Below are 27297 nucleotides of genomic sequence, written 5' to 3'. Positions count from 1 at the left end.
ATGTATTTTCCAATTTTTGTTTAATGCTTGCTTTCTTCTTGAAGACATTGATGGAGGATGTCACACTGAAACTGTACAGCTCTCTGGTCTGACAACACCCTGAGTGCTGTGTTCAGTTTGTGTCTAAGACACAAGGGAAAGATTAAAGCCCTGGATTCCCAGTGTCAGAAGTTGAATTACTGTATGTGAAACTTGGGCTTTTCAGTCTTCAAAGGAGATGCATGTGAGATATTAAGATGGCTATAAGATATGAAACGGTATAGGAAAGGTAAATACAGAGCATAACTTCACGGTGTGCTATGAAAGTATGACAAAGGAGCACAGGTTCCAAATGATAGGCAAATTTAAGACGGGTATCAGGTAGTTTATTCATGCAAAGAGTGATTTACACTTTGAATGGACTTCTAGGTAGGGTTGTGCAGGCAAAGACATTGCAAGTTTTAAGACACAATTGGATACATAAACTAGGTTTTCCTAGATGGATGAGTTAAAGTGGGCCGAATGGCCTTCCTCATTTGTACTTGTGCTGTGATTCCTGCTGGGGTATGGTGCCATTGTCACCTTAAGTCAAATGGTTACTCTTTGTGTGTGAGCTTAGACAGTGGGCACTGGCAAACTGTTCGACTGCAGCAAATATCGCAGCTGAGGCTGAACCCTGTCCCGTTCTCACCCGACAAGCATTTCCAGTAGGGGTCATTGGATGATGCTCAGCAGCATATTTTTACTTCCCTTGTCCAGGGACATGGCAGGCAATTGTAGTTTCGCTACTGCTACCCAAGCTGAGATCTGCTAATGAGCACTGATGAAGAATTCAACTTCAGACTTTCTGATTGATATGGTTCAGCTATATGCTTCCTTTGCTAACAGAGCCATTGGGAAGTTTTTACGATATTCAGGGGTGTGATGTTCATTGAGGGAGGAGGAGGTTGGCATTATACTGTTGTTGATGTTTATTAGAGATTAGTGTGTTGAGAGCTCAGTTTGTGCTCCTGTTGCCTTTTCCTCTGCTCAACTGTCATATCTGGCAGCTGTATAAAATAAAAATGGAATGAAAAGCAGTTGGGAGACAGAGCAGCCCAGGAAGAAAAAGGTAAATGAAAGGACAAATTAAAAGGGGTACACTACTTTTGGTTCCAAGTACTCTCTTTTTGTAAAGAAAATAAACAAGGCCAGCGTTTATTGCCGACACCTAGTTGCCCTGAGAAGGTGGTGATAACTGGCCACTTCAGAGGGCAGTTAAGAGAACCACATTGATGTCGGACTGGAGTCACGTATAGGCCAGACCGGTTAAGGATGGCAGGTTTCTTTCCCTAAAGGACATTAGTGAGCCAGTTGGGCTTTTACGACATTCCAATAACTTTATGGTCATTTTTACTGATACCAGCTTTTTACTTCCAGATTTCAAATTCTCAAACTGCAATGGTGGGATTTGAACTCGCGTTCCCTGGATTATTAGTCCAGGCCGCCGGATTATTAGTCCAGTAACATATATACTGTAATGCCGTACCCTGTTAAATTATAATGAGCTGGCAATGGGAGTACAGTGCACATACTCTCAACAACACATTGTGAATATAAAAGTGCCTTTTAAAAGAGATGTTCCATTAGTGTGTTTGTGCTGAATTTCATTCAGTTTGTCTGATTAAAAAACAAACGTAATACTTGGTGAGAGAAACCAGGTTAAATTGTAATTTGGCAAAGGCACTGATGTGGTTGACCTGGGGTGATGCTTTGAATGTGAGGGGTGAATCCTTTTAGAACAATGCAGAGGATCTCTGCCCTGTTTCTGTATAAGGTTGTAATCTGAAAGTAGTCTGCATTAAATATAACAGATAGCGAGAAAAAAACCTGTTAAAAATCCACAATAGAAACAGAAAATGCTTGCAATGCGCAGCAGGTCTGTTTGCATCTCAAATGAGAAAAGACAGGTAGACATTTTGAAGGTAGACTTTCTGCTGGAAAGGTCTACATCTGAAAAGTTAACCAATGTACTTGCTGTGTAATACCACCATTTTCTGCAAAATGGAATCAGTTCAGTACAGGAAACTTTCGATTAACCGGCACCTAAATAACCGGAAATCTCGGTTAACCGGCAAAATTCAGTAGGTTCAGGTAAGTTTTATTACTTGCCTTCCTCGATCTGTTGCTGTGCAAGGGTGTGGCTGCAGCTGTTGCTAAGCTACAGAGATGCTTGCAACTTGTGCCCATTGTTCCGAACCTGTTGCTAAGCAACAGGGTTTGTTGCTTTATATGGAGCTCTCCGCTCCGTATCTTTTACTATAGCACTCGGTTATCCGGAATTTTTGATGAGCGGCACCACGTCGGTCCTGTCTGTGCCGGATTTAAAAAAAAGTTTCCTGTAATTACTACTTGGTTTCCATTTTAAAAGCACTCATTTACTTAAAGTTTTTTGTGACTATACAGATATACATACACCATGCAAACAGAGGCTCTAATTTATCCAGTTAGTTATCTATTTCACAGGACAATGTATAATTTACTTTACATTGTGTTTTATCAGTCGATGGTGGATTAAGTCTTTTGTGCATTTTGATTAGAATTTATACATGTTGGGCAGGTAGATAAGTGTTTTCTAAGAATGTTTGAAAATAAAAGCAATGGCATACAACCAATAATATTTATGGTACAGTCTCCAGCAGATTCTGTTCTAGGTTAGGGACCCTTAGTTGATATAAAAAGCATTATACAATGACCCGGAATTTGTGGTGGGTAATAACAGTGAATGAAGAGCGTTCCCTGTTATGACCCCTTCGAAACTGACCACAACTTCAGGATTTAGCGCATGTGCATCTAAACGCAGAAATTCTGAATTGCGGTCAGTCATTCACTGCTTCGACACTGGCTGCCCCACACCCCACCCCCACAGCCGGTAATCAGGGAAATCAGTGGAACTGATGAAAACTTAGGTTTTCTGCAGTAATAAGAACATAAGAAATAGGAACAGGAGTAGGCTATTCGGCCCTTCAAGCCTGCTCCGCCATTCCATGAGATCATGGTTGATCTTCTGCCTCAACTCCATTCACTGGCCCTATCGCCATATCCCTTGATGCCCTTACTAGTCAGAAATCTATTGACTTCTGTTTTGAATATACCCAATGACTGAGCCTCCACAGCCCTCTGGGGTAGAGAATTCCAAAGATTCACCACCCTCTGTGTGAAGAAATTTCTTGTCATCTCAGTCCTGAATGGCTTACCCTTTATCCTGAGGCTGTGGCCCCTGGTTCTAGACTCCCCAGCCAAGGGAAACATTCTCCCAGCATCCACCCTATCAAGCCCTGTAATAATTTTGTACACTTCAATGAGATCCCCTCTCATTCTTCTGAATTCAAGAGAATATCACTGTTAAATTCCCCATTAAAAGTTAGACCTTGCTGGATTAGGTGTAACTGGGTTTTTAAACAGTGTATTGACTGCTAAACAAACATTTTGGCCCTGAAAAACTAATTTTACTTTTGTGGAGTCTCAAATTTATCCATTTTAATAAAAATAAAAATTTTAAAGAAATTAAATAACTTTTTTTTAAAGTTTGTTCATCTTTATTTCTGGTTTGCCTTTTCCCCGTGTGAGAGCCCCCATCTTTGTTTTGCTCTCTAACATTTTTTACAACGTCAGAATAAAAGGCGCTTCTTCACTTCCTGCTTCCCTGGCTGTGAAAATTCTGCATTGTGATTGGCTGCTTAGACAGCTTGCTGACATAACAGCAGTTCGCGCTATGAATTTCCCACTAAACTGCACTGATTGCAACTGAACGTCGGAAAAGCCGAATCTCACCAGAGATCACAAGATCTTTGTGGGAAGCTTTCTTTGGGGCCAGTGGTGAACATCTTTGCTTCGCCGCTGACCGCAAATTACGGGCCATTAAATTCTTTCTTCCCCATTTTCTAGAAGATACTTGCCTGCAATTTTTTCACCTCCGTTGCTATCAGTGGTACGAATACTAGTTCATGGCTCAATCAAAGTAATGGAACAGAAGTTATAACAAAACCAAATGTCCATGTTTTTTTCTCACCCAAAAAATCCACACATATGTATATTTCAGCTCAGAACCTAGTAACCTCTTGGCTTATGTGGGAAGTTAGTTTTTTGTTTAATAATCTAACTATATCTCTGTGTTAAGGGTGCACGGCTTGAAACATTTTTATTAGGAAATACATGGGTTGAAGTATACAAATTTCAGAATTATGTCTAATGATGGAGGAACCAATGAATGGCAATCTGCTGTAGTACGTTGTATATCCTCCGTGTTCAACTATTTGCGCTGTAGTAATTCTATATAACTCTGTAAAGTTAAAAATGACCAAACTGGAATAAAAAGTCCACACACAATAGTTCAGGTGAGAACTGACAACAGTAATTACATACAATAAGCAAATTACTGTTAAGATATGGGATCATGATGCCTGGCATTATTTGCTTCTCAGACAAAGAAGCTTACTGTAAACTCATTTCTTGAAGATTTTGTTTCACTCTTCAGAACTTGACAACATTTGTGATGGCGGGCAGCCCAGTATCCAGCAGTAACTTCCTGATCTTTTTCACTGATTGAGGTCTGATTCACTTTCTCCTTAAGAGGTGCAAAATATTTTCACCTCATTAAAAATGCAGAACACTTGTATGACTGTACAAGTGTAATTCTGCATTTTTAATGGGGTGGAAATATTATGCCACAGATAGTCTACTAAAAATGCAGCCCAGCCATATTTAAAAACTATAAGAAGTGTGAATTTTCAGGTTTATTTTAATGCTTCAGTTCCCAGAAATGCATTCCATTAGGTAGTATATAGAGTGTGTTGGGTGTCAGTTCCAGGGTGATGCATTTTTAGAATGCATGTAGCCAGCTGGCTGCCTATATATTTCAGTGGACAAAAACTGGATACACCATGCAACAGAAGACTGCCAAGACAAGATCATAATCCCACTCAAAACCCAATGCTTACTGCAGATAAAACAAGAATGACCTGAAATTTTTGACTTTTCTTTCTGGTATTGCAAGTTCTCAGCAATATTTTAATCTGTGGTTGTGTCACCAATTTAGTTTGTGTTCATTGAACATAGGATTATCTGCAGTGTTACTGTGCCAGTGCATGCACAAGATCTCACAGATCAGTCTTGTTTTTATTTCCTTGGAGACAAGAAAGAAAGTAAGTTCCTGTCGATGTAGAGTAGTGGCCGAAAGGAATGACAAAGAAAGTGTGGGTGATGGAGCCAGAAGGAGAAGGCTGGCAGAGTTAGAAAAATGTAATTTGCTTTTTTACATAAATGAATTGCTGGGTTTCGACATGGTAAACCCAAATGACAGGACTGAAACTCTGTTACATAGATTCTACATAGATAAACATGCCATTCGGCCCAACTGGTCTGTGCCGGTGTTGATGCTCCATACAAGCCTCCTCCCACCTTACTTCCTTTAACACGATCAGAATAACCTTTTCCTTTCTCCCTCGTGCTTATCTAACTTCCCCTTAAATGCATCTATGCTGTTCCCCTCTACTGCTTATGGTAACGTGTTCCACATTCTTATCACTCTTTGGGTAAAGAAGTTTCTCCTGAATTCCCTATTGGATTTATTAGTGACTATCTTATATTTTATGACCTCTAGTTTTGGACTCCCCCACAAGTGGGAACATTTTCTCTACTTCTACCCTATCATACCTTTCATAATCTTAAAGACCTCTTTCCCTCAGCCTTTTCTAGAGAAAAGAGCCCCAGCTTTTCTTGATAAGTATACCCTCAGTTCTGGTATCATCCTTCTCTTGTGCCTCTAAATCCTTTTTATAATATGGAGTCCAAAACTGTTCACAGTACTCCAAGTGTGGTCTAACCAAGGTTCGATACACATTTAACATAACTTCTCTGCTTTTCACTTCGATCCTTCTAGAAATGGACCCAATTGTTTGGTTTACTTTTTTTATGGCCTCATTAACCTGCGTCACTACTGTTAGAGATTTGTGTATCTGTACCCCTAGATCTCTTTGCTCCTCTACCCTATTTTAGACTCTTATTATCCAAGCAGTATGTGGCTTCCTTATTCTTCCTACCAAAATGCACCACCTTACACTTATCTATATTGAAATTAATTTGCCAATTACACACCCATTCTGCAAGTTTATTAACGTCGTCTTGTATTTTGTTGCATTCTTCCTCAGTATTAACTGTACTTTCCAATTTGGGTCCGCAAATTTTGAAATTGTACTTCTGATTCCCAAGTCCAAATCGTTAATGTCAATTGTGAACAACAGTGGTCCCAGCACTGATCCCTGTGGAATACCACCTTTTGCCAGTTTGAGTAGCTACCCTTAACCCCTACTCTCTCTTCTGTTTTGTAGCCAGCTTGCTATCCATTCTGCTACTTGTCCCCTGACTCCACACGTTCTGACTTAGTCATGTGTCTAATACTGTATGTGGTACCTTATCGAAGGCCCTTTGAAAATCCAAATGTATTGCATCTATTACTGCATTACCCTTGTCTACTCTTTCTGTTATTTCTTCAAATAATTCAATAAGATTGGTCAAGCATTACTTTCCCTTTTTGAAGTCTGTGCTGACTACTCTTTATTCTATTTTTGGTTTTGAGATGATTACATTATCTTTCCTACCACCGACATTAAGCTAACTGATTTATAGTTCCCTAGACTTGTGCTATCTCCCTTTTTAAACATAGGAATAACATTAGCTGTCCCCCAGTCCTCTGGCACTATTCCCTTTTATATTATATATATCAAATATGTAATAGTGCCTCTGCTATCTCTTCCTTAACTACTTTTAATATGCGTGGATGCAATCCATCCGGACCAGGTGTTTTATCCTGTCGAAGTTTGATTAGTTTATCAATTATCTCCCCTCTTTCTATCTTAAATGTTATATTTTTTTTATCTCTTCTAATGTCATATCCACTCTGTTAGTCTCCCTGGTAAATATGGAGCCAAAGTAATTATTCAATATTTCTGCCATTTCACTGTCATTACCTGTGAGTTGATCTTGGGTATCCCTTAGTGACCCTATCCCTATCCTGACTTCTTCTGTTATTTGTGTCTGTAGAATACTTTACTATATATTTTTACATTCCTTGATAATTTAGTTTTGTAGTTCCTCTTTGCTTTCCTAATTTTGTTTTTTACTTCTTTCCTTTATTATCTATGTACTTGGTGTCAATGTTCCCATCCCGCTCAACTGCTTCATAATGGAAAAAACTGTGTGTGTGCGATAATTTGAATGGGCTGCGCAGCCAAAACAATTTAGCGGGAACATTGCTTAGGTGTATGCCTTTTTCCTTACTTTCAATTTTGACCTTATCTCTTTATTCATCCATGGTGTTCATAGAGATGAAATGAATAGAGTTTTTTTTCAGTTGCCAAGATGAAGGGCCAAGGCTCCCAGTGCTAGATACCACAAGGTTGGAAAAGTAAAACAGAAGATGAAGTAAATCAGGAGGAAGTGATTATGTGATGCTAAGATTCTAGGAGTAGGGAAGGTGGAAAGGGATAAGGAGTTCCAGGAAATGTTGGGAGTCGGAACTGGGGCTTGTTCCCAACACAATGAGGGCGTAGGGGCCAGATGGAACAGCATGTTAGACGGTGGATTTGGAGAATAGAAGGAGCATAAGCAGAGGGATCAGGGAAGGCACCTACTGAGAGAATTAATGAAATAGAGGAAGCAAGTAAGTTGGCAATGGGGAACGATGAGAGCGGGATCACGTATTAGCTGTCAAAGCTCTTATCCTGTCCAGGAATGTAAGGGAGGTGCTTGACAATATGGAAGCAGTATTCAAATCTAGGATAGGCTTTGACTTTATAGAGGAGTATAGAAAAGGTTAAGCTTGAGTCAGGTCAGAACCACGTGAGAGAAGATGCTTGGTCTTGGAAAGAAAATGATTAGAATGCATTTAGGACATTGTAATTGTTACTTTAAATCCCTGGGGCAAGGTAAACAAACATTGACTTGTTGAAACAAATGAAGAGAAACTCTTTTAAAAAGCAGAGTTGAGATCATGGTGAGGGTTCTAATAACTGATCTCTAGGTGGGTGGAAGAAGAAAGAGGAAATTAATTTGGATGGACCAAGAATGGGCTTTTGTTGTGTACTGTTTGCAACTTGGAGAAATATATTGATTTAATAGCACATGAGCTGCTGTGGTGTTGTCCGAGGGCTAGTCGTGGGTCTGAATTATAGTTCTGATGTTTATGTGCGAATCTGGAGTTGTGTTTAGTCTGCCCTTTTAAGACCAATACTCTGGTACTATCTGGGGACATTGTTCCAAGAGGCCAATTAGACGCTAATTGTCGAGAGAAGTGTCTGTAAATTGGCAGCTGCTGTGTTCGAGAGAGGTCAAGTTTGCAAGATCAGGAAAACCATCAGGCAATGACTCACCTTCATTCATTTTTTATACTTCAGACAACTTTGAATTGTGGTAGACATAGGCTTGGCGTGTGACTTTTGTATTTAGACTAGTACATCTCCCATGGTGCTGCTCACAGTGCATCAGAGGTAACCTATTGCAGGGAGGTGCTGGAGTGGTTTATGTGGCAGCTGGAAAGATTTGGAAAGAAGTTTATGAGAGATGTGCTCAGCAATTGAATAAGTTTTTTTGATTGATTCCTGGAAATAAATAAGGTTTTCTTTTCCACTGTGGGTATATATATTTTTATAAACCATTTTGCTTCCTTCACATCATAAATGAATCTGTGCCTGTATCATGGGGAACTGGGCAATTCAGGGAAAAGTAATTTACATAGGAACAGTGGGGTATTCAGTTCTTTGAGCCTTTCTGCAATTCAGTTAGATCACAGCTGATCTGCACCTCAACTTCATTTACCTGCCTTTGTTCCATATCCCTTGATACCCTTACCTAATACAAATTTGTTGATTTCAGTTCAGGGCCATATGGTTGCATATTTTTGATTAGAAAGCAGGGGGGGCCATGCAGCCCCAGATACCTAAACCTGGGCCTGCAGCTCAGAAGCAAAAACCATACCAGAATAGTAAAGAATGGAAGGAATCTGTCTGAACAGTAAATAAACATATAGCTGCTTTAATAAATACAAATGTCTATATTTTCTTAAATTATGTGTGTTGCATGTTCCAATTACAAAGTCCTAAGTCAATTGTTTTTTTTAATAGAAAATCCCATATTAAAATGCCCATGTTTCTGTAACCCTTGTTGTGATGCACTAGGTGGTGCTGATGAGAATTTCAATTTAAATGCTGATTTGAGAAGTCAAATCTTGCCTGTCACATCACAGTTAGTATTTTGATGCCCATATCTATATTTTCCCCACAAATCACTGTGGTTTCTGAAAATAATTAATTCACCTTTTTGTCCCTTAGTAACTGACATTTCTAATGTCTAAAATAAGGTTTTAAGCAATAAAGAAAAAAAAAAAAAATATTGCACACAACACCATGACTGAACATATCAACTGAATTGTCATTTAATGCCTTCATTAAAATGTTTATTTGATGGTTTCTCAGTGCCACCCAAAATGATTGAAGTCTGGCTCACAGGCATGAACAGTGGCATAAATGTGCATGTACTTCTCAGAGACCCAGACATATGTTATTTGGTCTGGATTTGTTTTTCCACATCTAATCACTTCTCTTTTGTAAATATGCCCCACATATTTCAGAAATAAAAGTAGGAGCTGAAGCTTGTTAGTACTGAGCTTATTTATGAAAAACACAATGTTTTTAGGTTTGTTTTGTTTTTGCTATTTTCATTGCATACTAATATTGTTAAAATGCAGTTCTTGGTCCTGGCCTTTCAGTGCAGGGTTTCCATTGAATTATTGTGTAACCAGAGTTCAGCGACAGAAATGAGTGCTGTTCAGTCACATTACTGATGTTCATCCTTGCTGGGGGAGAAACTTTGGTAACCAAATAGCTTTTTACGCGTGAAGATATGCTCACATTACAAAGTGTAGATGTTGATAGCGAGTAGTTAAAACAAAATTAGTTAGTAAAGACTGGACTTCTATAAGCAGCTCATACTGAACATTTTCCACGTTCTTATATTTTCACCCTATTTCTCCTGATCTCTAGTGGCCTGTGCATCACCTTATTTATATTAATATATACTGCTTACAAAATTAATATAAATTAGCACCACCAATATACAAACCACATGTTACAAATGTTGATCCACGCAGTGGAAAGGTGATGTGTGGAAATTCAGTATTTTCACAGACTAGGTCCTTTTATTTTGATGGACCAGTAGGTCTGTGCATGTGTTCTTTCCTAACGAAACACTGCCTTCAGAGGCAGCACTGTAATAATAATGGTATATACTCGTGTACAAACTCAAACCACTATTAGGCTTCCTTACAGGTCTAATATTTCTCCGCTTTAGTGAGCTTGGTAGTTTCCTCAGTTATACTGCCATGTTTGTGTGGTGTTATGCACCCAAAAACCCCTTTGCATCAGTGCAAATGTGACAGTACAATTGCACTCTTAATGCTTTGCACTATACACTGCTAGCATCAACAACTTCCCTTTAGCTAACTTTATAAAGGAAAAACATTAGATAGAAAATCAAAACTTTGCCCCCTTGTAAAACCTCTAATTTTCACTGTCAAATCTGTGGGCACCTTGCAAAATGCTTGTGGGGCAGAAGAGAGTAGAGGATTTTGGCTTGTTTTTGATGGATAAGGTTTACTTGCTTTTCAATACATAAACATTTACACGAGATTATAAAGAATATTTTCATCCTTGTACTCATTTTTAAACATTTCTGCTGCCATTTGGATGGACCTTGGAAGCACGGGCATAAACGGTCCTTGCATGCATTCCACTGCATTATTACATACATGTTTTTGCTCTGAGATCTGATTTGTAGTTTCCCCTCTAAATACCCCGGAGATTTTCCATATTATTCTCGTAGGCAAATGTACTCACTTGCTTGAAAGTTGTAAAAGATTTACCATTCAATGGTTTGAGAGGCCGCACGATAACCGAGTGTGAGATAACTAAAGTTGAGAATTTTACCTAATTTTGATGAGCCAAGAGCATTTTCTGTCATCTGGACGTTTTCCAAACTGCAGCTGGAGCAACGTTAGTTCGATCATGCTTGCAAGAAGCTTGTTTTTTTAAAATAAACTGCAAACACCGCAAAATCGCTGACGCGAAGAGCTCGAGTGGAAAATGTTTGCAAGGGGTGGAGTGATTGGCTGCGGGCCCCGTCAATCAGCTCTTGCTGGTGCCTGCGACGTTGTGAATGGAAGCAGACGATGAATGGGCAGCGGTGGGGGCGGGGTTTCCGGTTCCAGGTTAGATTGATACATTTCACGGATGTCAGTTTGGTGAAACACGAGCGTGAATCCGAGACAGGCGGTGTGCTCTGCTCTCTTATTTGTTCATTCAGGCTGCTGTTTCTAGATCGCGTCCAGCTACCATGACGTGCTTGAGGTAAATGATAATGGGTTGCGAATCGACTTGGTGTATCTAATGTTGCCGTTCTTGCATTTATTTCACAGTATGTTTATGTGTTGTGGCCTTTTTACCCTTTTTGAATGTTTTTAATTGTAGTCCACTGTCAGTTGCTGTGAATGCAATTAGTGGGTGAGAGGATAGTAAGTGGGAGATATATCATACTTAAAAATATTGCAGCAACCTTAGTCCGCGTATTTTATGCGCAGTCTCGTGTCAGGCATTTTCGAGATGCATGTCTTGAAGCACCTGTTGCACAGAGGAACGATCCCTTTGCGCACTGACAGTAACAGACCATGATGGAAATCATTGCAGGTTTTAACATGTGCCAACCACCCTATGCTAACCTTCTGCTCCATGTGGAAAGGGGGATTGGGTTTCGCTGCGCGCTCTTCAATTTCACTACTTCAGTCGATCGCTGTACCGGGGAGATAACATTTCCAAGTTGTTCTGCTGTATTTGCTGTGCAGAGCAACACCCTTTGACGGTGGAATCATTCCACATCAGCACTTTGAATCATAAAGAATTTTCCTACATAAGCTCACCCAAACTCTTAATGATTTGCTTAAAACAGGAACTGAATGCAGAGATCGCTTAATTAGACACACGACAGTTACGCGTGTCCTGGAGAAGTTAAACTAGTTTCTCATTGTTTTGGGCGTGTTTTCTTCTGTCTACAAATGTTGCTTTCTTAACCCGTTAATGCAGAATGCGTTCTCCTCCTCCTTCCCCCCCCGCCCTCAGTTATACCACGTGCATTTATACTTTTTAATCAGGTTATTGTGTGGGTTCCGGGGTTTAAAATCCAACTTTTCCGCTGTCACTTTTGGCTTTACAGGGATCCAAATAGCGATTTTAAGAGTTGACCTACACTGTCACACTGAATTACACACTGAAGCTTGTACGATTTGAAACAGCAGAACACGTTGATCCAAAGTTAAGCTGTTTGTTAGAGTATGCACGATGTTTTAATTTCCGAAAGTGTAGAACATGAAATGGTTCTAAGTACGATATCTTAACTTAAGATCAATAATTTGTCCCTTACGCTCTCGCTTTAAATAAACGGTTGCTAAACGGGGACTCGCCTATCCAGATGACACGGCCATTGGGAATTCAGCTTGGGGGAGACTGTGTGGCAGTCTCGTGTCCAGTGTGTGGTGCAGTGCTTTTGGACGATATTTTGTTAATTCGCGTCCTTCACACCATTGGGCTGTAGAAATCCTCCCAGCTCCTTTCCAAATATCACTATGGAAAAATATTCAAAATCATTAGAGCAGCTGGTATCACTTTTTAAAAAAAAAACTGAAGATGTGTGTCAGAAAACCAGAAGTATAATTTTAAAGATCTGAACAATAACCCATTATACTTCAGTTTCTTATAGAATATTTCAGTACTTTTTTAAATAAAACATTTGGATTTTGAGAATGTATCATCTATGATTTTTTTTCAGTGGGAAAAGTCTGTTGTATTTCCAGTGGAATAATACACTTTTAAAAATATTGAAACAAATGCTTAAACGTAGTGTTGAACTAAATATTCATATAACGGAGTTTGATGCATAATTTAATGGTTAATTTAAAGGATTACTATGAATGTGGCATTGCTTGTTGCCAGTGAATAATAGCATCATGATTCTACTGCCAGTCAGCTAAAATAAAAATCCATGGCGAATAATGGATGTGGGAATGACTTCAAGACGGTGTCCTTTTTAAGATCAGTTGATACCTTGTCCTGTAACAGCAAAGCTTGAATGTTTGCAGAAATTGCATGTACCCTGAAATAAGATTACCATATTTAAATGATTCCTGTGTATCTACATTTTTTTTAATAACACCTGCCGTGGAGCTGATGCCAGCAGTGACTCGCTTCCATCTTGGTGTTTGGCGTTCTGGCAGTCAGTGATAGCCAAGCTATTCTCTGGATTGTTTCATGATTTCCACAATGTCATATTTATAATTGTGATATTAGAACTCCATACTTTAAGTGATGTGTATAGTAGATTGTCAGAAAATGAGTCGGTTTATATTTTATAAAATGTCAAAAAAGGAACAATGTTTCTGCTATCTAAGCAATTTTAAGTGTGGCGGTTGAGGGAGCTGTAGCTGCATGTTCCCATTCACTTTCACACACAACTCATGGGCCCGGATTTTACAGTGGCAATGACGATGAAACTGTGAACGCTCGCCATCATTACCCCTCTGAAACTGACTGTAACTTCAGGATTTAGTGCATGCGCAGATAAACGTGGAAATCCTGAAGTTGCGGTCAGTCATTCCCTGCTCTGCCACAGGCTGCGCTGTGGAACTCCCCATAGCCGGCAATCCGTGAAATCACTTGAACTGATGAAATCGTCCTCTTTTCCGCTCTCGCTGTTAAACACCCCATAAAAAGTTAAGCCTTATTCAAGTGAGGTGTAACTGGGGTTTTAATGGTGTATTGACTGCTGAATAACCGTTCTGACCCTGAAAAACTAACTTTATATTTGTGGAATGTCAAATTTCTTCATTATGATAAATATTAAATTTTTAAAATAATAAATATTTTAATTTTTTTTAAAGTTTGTTTGATATTTCAGCTTCTACTTTAACCCCATGTCTATGTCCCAATCTTTATTTCGCTCTGTAAATTTTTTAAACAAGTGAATGATGGTCAGTGCTTTTTATTTCCTGGTTTACTGTCTGAGAATTCTTCAGTGTGATTGGCTGCTTACACAGCTTGATGACATCACCGCTGCTGGGGCTCCCCTTTTGATAGTGTTACAATCAAATTAAGGTCAAGAAAGCTAATGTTTTTGCCACAGAGATCGCAAGATCTTTGTGGGCAACTTTCTTCTAGGCCAGTGGCAATCACCGTTGCTTTGCCACTGACCGCAAATTCTGGGTATGTTAATATCTGGGGCAAGTGCTTTTCCTGAGAAAGATATGGGGTAATGCTAATTCATTGTAATTTTTTTTGAGTGTCAAATCCCAAACAGTGCTTTGTTCAAGGACTACACTGAGGAATGATCTAATGCATTGTACCATGGAGGGATGGGACATTGGTCTGCTTGGCAATTTTCAACACAGCCAGCTCCTGATTTCCGTTGTCATATTGGACGAGTGCCAAGTACCACTCTACATTTGGGGAAGCAACTGACTCATCTGAGGCTATTTGCAACGTCTCCTAAAGGCAAGCTAATGTAGGCCCATGAGCACAGGGATGATGGGTGAACGGGGCTTGGTGAGAGTTGGGATACTGTAAGAGAATTCTAATCTGACGCCAAATATGGTTTGCAACTTAAACATTTTATTGTGTTCGATGAAGTCTTTGCTGCACAATGTCTCTAAACAGTAGTCATACTGAGAAATAAATGCAATTACCCCACTTTTCCTCATTCATTGAACCTTTTGTTCTTGTCGCTCTCTACAAATTGTGAAGGAAAGCTCTTTATAGGCCTCTGGTCATGCATACGGTCCTTGATTATTCATTATGTCCTAATAACAGTTACTGTGGACGAGACCCCCAGAAATGAAGTAGTTTGTGTCAAAACACCAGATGCCAACTTGTTTACCATCTAGGGCTCATTGTTTCAAAATGTATTGACAAAGTTTTATTCAACCAGGCACAAATCACATATCCTGCATCTCAACAGCACTGTCAGCTAAATTATACACTGATACATTGAACCCTGAAGCATCCTAGGAATGAACAATTTAACCATTCCATTATATCTAGCTACAATACAAATCCACAACCATCCGCAAGTTACAAAGAAAGCAAAAACCTTAATTGTGAGATTAAACCAAATCGTAATCAATGTTCCTTTAAAGGTCCCTGTACCTCCCGCGCAGCCGGCTTGCCGGTTTTTCATTGGGGAAAGGGCCGCGTTTTTTTTTTTTTTTTTACTTTCCTTCTCTTTGCAGCTGCACCCGTCCATGCAAGTGGAGATTATACCATCACACTTCTGACAAGCTTTTTAGGTAGTGGCGAGGCTCTGGGTAGTTGGGCATCTATTGGCCTCAATGGAGGCCATAAAGATAAAAGGCTGAGTTTTATGCCATTTCTGATAGCATTTAATTGTGCAGAGTTCACCTTTATATTGATATGCTGTTAGTGGAAAAAACTTCCTACTCTGCAAATTATTCCAGGCGATTGTTTACCTTCCCCGAGCAGGCAGACAGGGCCTCGGTTTGATGTCTCGCCTCATCTACTACCTCTGACAATTGGCACTTCGTACTGTACTGGAGCTTCAATCTACACTGTGTGTTAAGTCCATAGTGGGGCTTGACTTACAGGTGAAGGTACGACCAACTGAGCCAAGCTAATACTATAAAATGGCCATATAAGTAAGAAAATCAAGTCCCTTAACACTTCTAAAAATTCTTTGTGTTCCTTTCCTTGTTGCTGTCTAATTTGCACAAGATGCATTAATTGGAGTATGTGCTCTGGTATTGCTGATATAATTGTGTTATATAGGTAGTAGTAAAGGAGCTGCAAGTTCTTCCAAAGTTCTCTGAATTACATACTTTATTGTATGTAATCAGCTTATTGGATTGTGATAAATACATCTTGATGCAGTTTTTGGTTCAACTTTTCATTGGAACAGTACAGCTTTCAGAAATGCAGTGACCTAATTTTGAAATAAAATGTTTTCAATTTGTCTGCCAAATTCATCCTTCTTTCTACCATACACGTATGCCAGCTAGTTCCACCACATCCTTCTTTGCAAAATGAAGGCAGTGTCTCACAAGCCAAAAGTGTAGGTCATGATTCAGGGTCTACTTGGCACACTTTGGTGAAGAAGTCTATTGCTTTAGTAAAAAAAATGTCTATGTAACAAAGTGGAAGGATCTTACTTGGTTAATGTCCGATTCAGAGTCATGTTTGCAGTAATGGTCAAAGAAAGATCTTGTGTAAAGATGATGTAGAGAATCTGCTGGGGCCATAAAAATAATTTGTCAAAGTAGTTCCCTGGAACTTGTATATAGCTGTAGTACATAAAAGTATCTCTGTGGGATTTTTTATGTTTGTAAAAGTTCCCTCGAAATCAAATATTTTAATTTTTTTATTGTAATATGCAGTTGATTCCTGGGATTCACTTGCTGCTGGTTTTTCTTCTGTTTAATTTTGCGTGAACTTGTGTATGGGTCCCTGGTGTAAACATCAAGTGACTGCATTTTTAGTGCTGTTCCTGTGCCGATCTGATGGCCTAAATGAGATGGATCCATACTAACCAATTCAATTAGAAAAGGTATAGTGTTAAGCGATTTGCTCGCAGGCGCTCTACTGCTTGAATCCGACCACATGAGGTATGAAAAAGCTGCTAGTTGTGATTCAACTAACTTGTGAGAAGTCAGCTTGTTGCCATTTGTTGGTTCTGTTGGCGATGTGGTAACTAACTGCACCTAGGGAACAGTGAGTACAAAACTGCATTTTTGTCATTCTGTGGTGCAATCTGATGTGTTGTCCCATGCCGAACAAATATTAAAAAAAAAAAAGTTTGGCAGCAATTGCTGTTTTCTCTGGCATGTTCAAAATAATTGCTGTGATAGCAGACTGGTGCTCAATGCAATTTTTCACCTTGTGAATGCCGATAATGTTGCGCAGAGCTCAGAAGGTATCATGCTGGAGGCTGCATACAGTAACTTTTGCCCAATACAGCTAATGAAAAGTCTTCCTGATACATATCTTTATGCTTTTTAAAAATAAAATGGGAAGTCAAGTACCTAACATGATTTTCTATTCTGACTTTTGGGAAAAGTTGCAAGTGTCTCTTTCAGTTCTGTTGTACTGTGGCAGTTAACTAATGCCCTTGTGCTTTGGTTTCAGAGAAAATGCCTTGTTTGGGATGGGAAACCCTCTTCTTGACATCTGTGCTGTAGTGGACAAGGATTTCCTTGACAAGTAAGTTTCCAAGATGCCTTGATTATATTTAGAGTCCACAAAAACATATTTGTGAATTATGTCAAAATAGTATATGCAATAGAACCTAGAACATAGAGGGTGGATGTAAAAAGAATGATATACTAAACCAGATTCCATGGATTAAAAATAATCAATTATACTGCAGGTATCGACTCTGATATGAACAGTTTTAGAGTAAGTCTTGTTGGCTACAAATGTTTTACTGTATTTTTATAAAGCCTTTTCTGGTACAGTGGATGGATTCTCCTGAGATCATTTTTGGAAATCCAATGTGTTCCAAATGCATTCATCTGTTTAAGATCATTTCAAATAATTATGGAAATTCCAATGTTCTCGCCAACAACACGTAGAACGATCTCACAGACTTGTTTGTCACGAAGATTAAGACCAGCTGTTCATCTGCCTCTGCCACCCCCCCCCCCCCCCCCCCAATCGCCTTCCCCACCAAGCCAAACCCCTCCCAAGGATCCCCTTCGCCCTAGCCCTGAACCCATGTCTTTCTCAAGTTTTTCCCTTTTACTCCTGCTCTTTCTATGTGAATGAGACCCACTTCCTGGCTCCCTTGACTCCTAAACTGTTGGCCACTAATGTACTACAGGTAGACTACCTTTTATCCGAACTTCCGAAAACCGAAACCCTCTAAAAACCGAAGGTTTTTTCGTTCAGCGTAAGTCGTGCGCACACGACATGACCAGAGTGCCGCACGACCCCGACCCCCGCCGCCGACCCCCCCCGCCGACCCCGACTCCCGCCGACCCCCCCCCCGCCGACCCACCCCCGACAAATTTCCCAGTCTTATAAAATACCTTCCGAAATTTTCCGAAAACCGAAACACGGCTGGTCCCGAGGTTTTCGGATAAAGGATAGTCTACCTGTACTAGTATTTATTTCAGAATCACTGCACACAAGCTAAAAAAAAAAACCGAAAGGGCCTAAAAAGTGAATCTGTGGACAGTAAAGATTGATTAGATTAAAAAAAAATGCTAAAAATTTGAAAGAAAAACCAAACAGCTCAATCAGTATCTATGAAAATAAATGAATCTTTTGGGACCAGAGTTCTTTACAACTAGGGATTGAATAAAGTTCCTCAATTCATAAGAACACATCATATCGAAGTACTTAAAAGATACTGGTTAAATAAACCTACTTAAAAAAATTTGGCACACTTACTTTGCTCTATTCTTACTCTGATCTTTCACAAATACCCCATCCACTCGCCTTCCATCTTTCACCGGATAATCCTGCCTCTGACCGCACTTCATTCATCTAATTTAATAATGATGTAGATGCAGCTCAATTTCCCCCCCCCCCCCGTCTTTGATTGGTCAGTTCCGCCATCAATCATCAGTCACCCCGGTTTGATGACATGGTGGGCAGTGCCACCAGCACGTGACGACCAAGGTTGTTGACTGTAAACATCAGCCGCACCTGCAATAACTAATTATGATCACTGAACATTTTATTCAGGGAAGAGTTTCCTGAACCGGGGACTCTTCCGGGGGCATAGTTTGCCCGGGGACACAGCACCTAATCAGGGGACTGTTCCTGGAAAACGGGGACATCTGGTCACCCTCTGCTTGGGTGGCTCTTCCAGGAGTTATGCTCCCGCCAGCTCTCAGGGTCGGGCCTTCCCACCACATCAAGGTGCAGACCCGAGCGAAGGGTACTGCATTGACCTAACTCGGGTACGTTATTTTCAGTATCTGATTCTGTGTTCTGAGTAAGTCAAAAGAAATGTATTGATAATGCATGCCTTTGTGGTTGAAGCTTGTTTGTTAGAAGGCTGAAATTTAAATTTGTGCAAGAATCACAAGGAGCCATCAAAAATTTATTGCAGATTAAGAACCGTGTGTGTCTCTGTGTGTGTGTCTCTGTGTGTGTGTCTCTGTGTGTGTGTCTCTGTGTGTGTGTCTCTGTGTGTGTGTCTCTGTGTGTGTGTCTCTGTGTGTGTGTCTCTGTGTGTGTGTCTGTGTGTGTGTGTGTGTGTGTGTGTGTGTGTGTGTGTGTGTGTGTGTGTATTAATTTAGATACACGGACTGCACATTTCATTGAAAATGCAAGTACTTGCAGTACCAGTTACCCCTGTAACGTGGTGCTGTGGGTATCTTCAATTTTAAATGGTGTCACACTGAAGAGCTGATTGAACCTGCTTGAAGACTTGACTTTGGCTGAAATCAGCAGAGCCTTTTAAAAGGCTAAGTACAGGGTAAGTACTATGGGATTTGACTCCTTATGCATTGTAAACATTATACATTTGCATGTTTCAAGCTATTTTCCTTTTCTGGGAGTCTTACTAATTTCTACAGTGTTTTACAAAAATAGGCCACAATAAAACAAATATTTATGCTGAAATTTTGTTTTCTCAGATTTTTTGAATTAAATTATAAATAGTGGATAAATTGTGTAAGGCATGTATGTGTGTTCTCCTTTTTTGTATTTTGAGAACTTGATTATCGCTCTTCAGAAGACATTGTAGTGTGAGTATATCTTCCATTTGTGAATGCGAATAGGTTTAGGTTATTGTGGAGCAAATCATGAAACATAATCATAATCATAATCAACTTTATTGTCATTGTCAGTGCACAAGTGCAGTACAACGAAATGTAGGCTTGCGGCTCCCGAGAGTGTACATTTAGATTAAGACATTTAAACATTCCACATACATTAACATAAACATAACCATAATAAAGTGCATTGGCAGATGTGCAGGCTTTAGAGTTTATTTGTGGAGTTCAGCAGGATGACAGCCCTGGGAAAGAAGCTGTTCCTAAATCTGGTCGTACGGGTGCGAATGCATCTGTAGCATCTCCCAGATGGCAGGAGGGTGAACAGACTGTGGCTGGGGTGGGTAGGGTCTTTGATGATGGACCGTGACCTCTGTAAACAGCGTTTCTGGTATATGTGCTCTATGGTCGGTAGCCGGGTGCCGGTAATGTGTTGGGCAGTTTTGACTACCCGCTGCAGGGCTTTCCGGTCATAGTAGTTACAGCTGCCATACCATACTGTGATACAGTTCGTCAGGATGCTCTCTATTGTGCAGCGGTAAAAGTTAGAGAGGATCAGGGGTGACAGGTTACATCCCTTCAGCCTCCTTAGGAAATATAGGTGCTGCTGGGCCGCCTTCACCAGAGAGGAGGTATTGAGGGACCAGGAGAGGTCTTCCGTGATGTGGACTCTGAGGAACTTAAAGCTGTCCACCCTTTCCACCACAGCCCCATGGATGTGGATGGGGGTGTGACATAAGCAAACCTAGGCAGTAACTTCTTGAACATAGAAGTGGGTGTGATTCTAACCGCAGCATTTCTTGGAGCATAAACTGCAGTATCAAGGGAATAACTGCACCGACGAGCAGAGTTTAAACCAATTTAACAACATTTACATACACTGTTGCAACTAATATGGTTTCCCAACTCTCTCTTATTTTGTGTTTTTAAATCTTAAATTTTTCTATAAAATAATGTGAAACATGATTCATCAACTGGCAATATGGTGTTTTGATTGGGCTAGCCATGGAAATCTTACTCATTTCCTTGTACTATGTTGACTTGTGCTAAAATTTAGTTCCTGACATGCTTTTGGCAGAATGAGGTACAATTCTATTTCTGACTTGGAGCATTGCTAAAGGGAGGCAAGTTAAAATGTAAGCTGGAAAACGTCACATTGAATAATAAAGCTTCTAGAATCGAGCTTGCAATATCTTTCTTCCTTCTGTTTCTTTTTATCTCTTTCCTTCCTCTACCTTCTCCCTTTTGTCTTTCCTTCCATGCCTCCTCTCCCCTCCACATTTCTCTCTCCTCCTCTCCCTTCTTCCGCCAGTACATTTTCTGTCTCCTTCCCTAACTCCTCTACCTTCTCTTTTACCTTTCCTGTAATTTTCTTTGTTTTCTCTTTTGTTTCCACTCCCCATCTTGCTTCCCGCTCCACTCCCTTCTCCCCCCACCCCCCACAATTACTGTCTGTTTCTTTGGGCACTTATAATGCAGCCAACACAGCAGCCAATTTGCACACAACAAGGTCCTACAAAGAGCCATGAGAATTCCCATCTTTGAACAGTGCTACGGAATCTTCCACATTCACCTGACGAGGTAGACTGGGCCTCGGTTAAATACTTCAGCCAATTCAATTTGATTCACTCCCCGTGATATCAAGAAACGGTTGAGCGCAAAGGCTACGGGCCCTGACAACATCCTGGCTACCCTGCCGAAGACTTGTGCTCCAGAACTAGCTGCGCCTCTAGCCAAACTGTTCCAGTACAGCTTCAACACTGGTATCTATCCGACAAGGTGGAAAACTGCCCCAGGTATGTCCTGTCCACAAAAAGCAGGACAAATCCAATCCAGCCAATTACCGTCCCATCAGTCTAGTCTCAATCAGCAGCAAAGTGATGGAAGGTGTCATCGACAGTGCTATCAAGCGGCATTTACTCACCAATAACCTGCTCACTGATGCCCAGTTTGGGTTCCGCCAAGATCACTCGGCTCCCGACCTCATTACAGCCTTGGTCCAAACATGGACAAAGGAGCTGAATTCCAGAGGAGAAGTGAGAGTGACTGCCCTTGACATCAAGGCAGCATTTGACCGAGTGTGGCATCAAGGAGCCCTAGTAAAACCGAAGTCAATGGGAATCGGGGGGGAAAACTCTCCCCTGGCTGGAGTCATACCTAGCACAAAGGAAGATGGTTGTGGTGATTGAAGGTCAATCATTACAGCCCCAGGACATCGCTGCAGGAGTTCCTCATGGCAGTGTCCTAGGCCCAACCATCTTCAGCTGCTTCATCAATGACCTTCCCTCCAACATAAGGTGAGAAATGGGGATGTTCACTGAGGACTGCACAGTGTTCCGCGCCATTCACAACTCCTCAGATAATGAAGCAGTCCATGCCCACATGCAACAAGACCTGGACGACGTTCAGACTTGGGCTGATAAGTGGCAGGTAACATTCGCGCCACAGAAGTGCCAGGCAATGACTATCTTCAACAAGTGAGAGTCTAACCACCGCCCCTTGACATTCAATGGCATTACCATTGCCGAATCTCCCACCATCAATATCCTGGGGGTCACCATTGACAAAAAACTTAACTGGACCAGCCACATAAATACTGTAGCAACAAGAGCAGGTCAGAGGCTAGGTATTCTGCAACGAGTGTCTCACCTCCTGACTCCCCAAAGCCTTTCCATCATCTACAAGTAAGGAGTGTGATGGAATACTCTCCAGTTGCCTGGATGAGTGCAGCTCCAACAACACTCAAGAAGCTCGACAACATCCAGGACAAAGCAGCCCACTTGTTTGGCACCCCATCTACCACCTTAAACATTCACTCCCTCCACCACCGGAGTACCGTAGCTGCAGTGTATACCATCTACAAGATGCACTACAGCAACTCACCGAGGCTTCTTTGGCAGCACCTCCCAAACCCGCAACCGCTGCCACCTAGAAGGACAAGGGCAGCAGGCACATGGGAACACCACCACCTCCAAGTTCCCCTCCAAGTCACACATCATCCTGACTTAGAAGTATATCACCGATCCTTCATCGTCGCTGGGTCAAAATCCTGGAACTCACTCCCGAGCAGCACTGTAGGAGTACCTTCACCACACGGACTGCAGCAGTTCAAGAAGGCGGCTCACCACCACCACCACCACCTCAAGGACAATTAGGGATGGGCAATAAATGCTGGCCTTGCCAGCGACGCCCACATCCCATAAATGAATTAAAAATAACCCTCATCTGGAAGGCGGCACCCACATCAGTACTGCACTGTGCCAGCCTGCATCAATAGAATAGTGTTGGTAATATCTTTTTGTCTGCTTTTAAAACATCATCATTTAGGTTTTTAAGATTCTGCCTAACATTTTTACAATATTTTATTCTTTTGGTAATTGGATCAAATTAAAAAATTTTACTTTAATAATAAAATATGGCAGCTTGCATAAATTCATTAATTCTGAGAACTGAGATACGATGTAATGGATTTGACTGCAAATGCTTTGCTGTATGTGCAGAATCTTTACAGGTCAGTTGTCCTGGCGATATGATGCTGCTGACAAACTATGAAATTCATGTTGCTGAAGCTGCTGTTTTTGCAGGGATTTCTTGATCTTACTGTATCCACAAATAGGCATTATTTTCCTGTAATTGATTTTGTTTTTATTTAAACAAGTTTTAATTGTATTTCCCCCTGTGTTTAAAGGAAATAAATCAGATGTTGAGAACTATAGGTTACCAAACTTAACTTTAGTTGTGGTGAAGAAATCAGAAATTAAGAACATAATAAATAGGAGTGGGAGTAGGTCATCCGGCCCCTCGAGCCTGATCCGCCATGCAATAAGATCATGGCTGATCTTCTACCTCAAATCCACTTTCTTGCACTATCCCCATATCCCTTGACTCCCTTAACATCCAAAAATTTATCAATCGCTGTCTTGAATATACTCAACAACTGAGCCTCCACAGCCCTCTGGGGTAAAGAATTCCAAAGATTGACCCCGAGTGAAGAAATTTCTCCTCATCTCAGTCTTAAATGGTTGACCCCTATTCTGAGGCTGTGACCTCTGGTTCAAGACTCCCCAGCCAGTAATTGATTTTGTTTTTATTTAAACAAGTTTTAATTGTATTTCCCCCTGTGTTTAAAGGAAATAAATCAGATGTTGAGAACTATAGGTTACCAAACTTAACTTTAGTTACCTTTAGAAACGCTGTTTATGAAGGTCACTGACCACCATCAAAGACCCTACCCACCCCAGCCACAGTTTGTTCACCCCCCTGCCATCTGGGAGACGCTACAGATGCATTCGCACCCGAACAACCAGATTTAGGAACAGCTTCTTTCCCAGGGCTGTCATCCTATTGAACTCTGCAAATAAACTCTAAAGCCTGCACATCTGCCAATGCACTTTATTATGGTTATGTTTATGTTACAAGTCAAATGAATGTTAAATGTCTTAATCAAAATGTACACTCTCGGGAGCCGCAAGCTTACATTTCGTTGTACTGCACTTGTGCACTAACAATGACAATAAAGTTGATTATTATTATTATTATTTATTATATCCTCCCTGCATCTACCCTGTAAGAATTTTGTATGTTTCAATGAGATCACCTCTCATTCTTCTAAACTCCAGAGAATATAGGTCTAGTCTACTCAATCTCTCTTCATAGGACAATCCCCCATGTCAGGAACCAGTCTGGTGAATCTTTGTTGCACTCCCTCTATGGCAAGTATATCCTTCCTTAGGTAAGGAGAACAAAACTGTACACAATACTCCAGGTGTGGGGTCTCAGTCTCACCAAGGCCCTATATAATTGCAATAAGACGTCTTTACTCTTGTACTCAAATCCTCTTGTAATAAAAGCCAACATACCATTTGCTTTCCTAATTGCTGTACCTGCATATTAACTTTCAGTGCTTCGTGTACAAGGACACCCAGGTCCCTCTGAACACCAACATTTCCCAATTTCTCACCATTTAAAAAATACTCTGCTTTTCTATTTTTCCGACTAAAATGGATAACTTCACATTTCTCCACATTATATTCCATTTGCCATGTTCTTGCCCACTCACTTAGCCTGTCTATATCCCCTTGAAGCCCCTTTGCATCCTCCTCACAACTTACATTCCCACCTAGCTTTGTATCATCAGCATACTTGGATATACAGGTAGACTACCTTTTATCCGAACTTCCGAAAACCGAAACCCTCTAAAAACCGAAGGTTTTTTTGTTCGGCGTAAGTCGTGCGCACGACATGACCAGAGTGGCGCACGACCCCGCCGACCCCCCCCCCCCCCCCGCCGACCCCGACTCCCGCGGACCACCCCCCGCCGACCCTGACAAATTTCCCAGTCTTATAAAATACCTTCCGAAATCCGAAATTTTCCGAAAACCGAAACACGGCTGGTCCCGAGGTTTTCGGATAAAGGATAGTCTACCTGTATTACATTTGGTCCCCTCATCCAAGTCATTGATATAGATTGTGAATAGCTGAGGCCCAAGCACTGATCCTTGCGGTACCCCACTAGTTACAGCCTGTCAACCCGAAAATTACCCGTTTATTCCTACTCTCTGTTTTCTGTCTGTTAACCAATCCTCAGTCCATGCTAATATATTGCCCCCAATCCCATGAGCCCTAATTTTGTTTACTAACTTCCTGTGTGGCACCTTATCGAATGCCTTCTGAAAATCCAAATACACCACATCCACTGGGTCCCCCTTATTTAATCTGCTAGTTACAACCTCATAAAACTCCAACAGATTTGTCAAACACGATTTCCCTTTCATAAATCCGTGTTGACTCTGCCCAATCCTATTATTATTTTCTAAGTGCCCTGTTACCACGTCCTTAATAATAGATTCTAGCATTTTCCTTATGACTGATGTCAGGCTAACTGGTCTGTAGTTCCCCATTTTTGCTCTCCTTTTTTAATAGTGGGGTTACATTTGCTACCTTCCAATCTGCAGGGACCATTCTAGAATCTATGGAATTTTGGAAGATGACAACCTAAATTATGTTAGTGCAAATGAGTACTGCCAAGTTATGTGCCGCCAAGTTATGGAAGTACATGGAAAAAGCAAATTTGGTTAATTACTTAGAAATAACTTGCACGAATAGGACAAGGGGCCGTGGATCCAAGATAATGAAAGGCAAATTTCGGGCTGATATTCGGGAATTCTTTACACAGTGATCAATACAAAGAATGGATTTCCAAATTGAGGCAAAACTCGGTGATCATTTAAGAACGAGTTGGATACTGGGTGGAATTTGGGGTATTTCTGGATGGATGAACTATGGTGGGTCAAATGGCCTCCCTCATCTTTAATTGTGTAGTGATTTGAGTTTTTTGATGAAGCAATTAAAACATTGATGAACAAAATCCTTGAATATTATATCCTTCAATTTCTAAAAATCTTTTTGATACATTTTTGCATAGTTTGCTATTAGAAAAGATTCCTTATCATGCTAGAAATGGCGAAATAGCAGAATGGATTGCGAATTGGTGGAATCATGTCATGATTATTCGTGGAAAGAATTCAAATTGGCGTCCAGTGACGAACTGAGATTCCCACGGTCCTGTGCTGGACCCTTTTCTGTTTTATATTATTGAGTGCGTAAATAGCATATCATCATTGAATATGATAGAAAAATGTGTGCAAAATTTGGTAGTAAGGAGAAAATGAGTAAGTTGCAAGATGATTTAATTAGTTTAAGTAAATAGACTGACAAAAACAGTATTTTTGTCTAGTTTTATTTTATTGATGTTCTCTTCAAATTCAGTCATGATACATATGGACTTCAATAGCCTGGCAAGCCTATCTTCATACAGTGGCTGGAGAGAGGAATAATTGAAACTTAAATAATGCCATGTGATTGGTTCTCTTTGTTTATGACTGTGTTTCTTTTTAAATTTTGAATTGGCAGATTCAAAATTCCAGGAAGTCCCAGCACATTCCCCACCGCTTATAGCAGACACACACGTTCATGCGACTGCTATTTGCCCGTTATACGCGATGGCAGGTATAATGTGGTAGTGTTAATAAAATTAAAAATAATTTCAATTCCAGTTAGTTGACTTTCAGGATAGTTAAAAGTCATGCTGCATCATGTGCTAAAGATAGCTGAAACATCAATAAAAACAAGAGAAATGTAACAAAAAAATAGCCCAGTGTCTACATTTACCAGATAGCTTTCAAATCTATGCCATTCATTACAGCTGATGGATTGCAGGCACAAGTTCACTGCAAAGGTGAAAGGGTTCTCTCCCTTTGCTTTGGTCAGTGCTTAATGGGGGAAATCTCCTCCACAGCCATGCAGGATTTTCGTGAAAGATTCTCATCCAAAAATATTAAAATGAAGTCTGCCTCAATGAGGCTCTTTTATTACATTCAGTACACCTTAACCAGGTGTTACTTACTTCTGTTTGTTTTTGCATTCTTGCACCCAAATGAGGTGTGAACCAG

The 27297-nt window shown here is 40.6% G+C and overlaps 1 protein-coding gene and 1 long non-coding RNA gene across 9 annotated transcripts in view; one reads left to right on the top strand and one right to left on the bottom strand.

The window, feature by feature from the left end:
- The window catches only part of LOC147098590 (adenosine kinase-like), a 256526-nt gene that overhangs the window by 5041 nt on the left and 224188 nt on the right, over positions 1-27297 (top strand). For 6 of the 7 annotated variants that reach the window (XR_015074198.1, XM_085970459.1, XM_085970460.1 and 3 more), the window contains exon 2: positions 17247-17321. Coding sequence is in view for 6 of the 7 variants with exons in the window: in XM_085970459.1 (XP_085826585.1) it covers positions 17247-17321 (75 nt within the window). In the remaining variant the exon portion in view is untranslated. Of the gene's footprint in view, positions 1-11331; positions 11418-17246; positions 17322-27297 lie in introns of those variants that run through there. The other variant, XM_085970457.1, reaches the window with a different exon arrangement.
- Positions 340-18626, bottom strand: LOC147098591 (uncharacterized). Of its 2 annotated transcripts, XR_015074199.1 has the most exons (4): positions 18513-18626; positions 10998-12683; positions 8388-8546; positions 340-4300 (listed from the first exon to the last, which is right to left on the bottom strand). It is a non-coding gene; the product is annotated as an uncharacterized LOC147098591 (long non-coding RNA). The 2 variants fall into 2 exon arrangements; XR_015074200.1 differs by lacking the exon at positions 8388-8546.

This window comes from Somniosus microcephalus, chromosome 29 (genome assembly GCF_052327205.1).
Source record: "Somniosus microcephalus isolate GS21.2 chromosome 29, FLI_Smic_1.0, whole genome shotgun sequence".
In the NCBI taxonomy this organism is placed as follows: Eukaryota; Metazoa; Chordata; class Chondrichthyes; order Squaliformes; family Somniosidae; genus Somniosus; species Somniosus microcephalus.
This window is presented reverse-complemented; position numbering and strand designations above follow the sequence as displayed.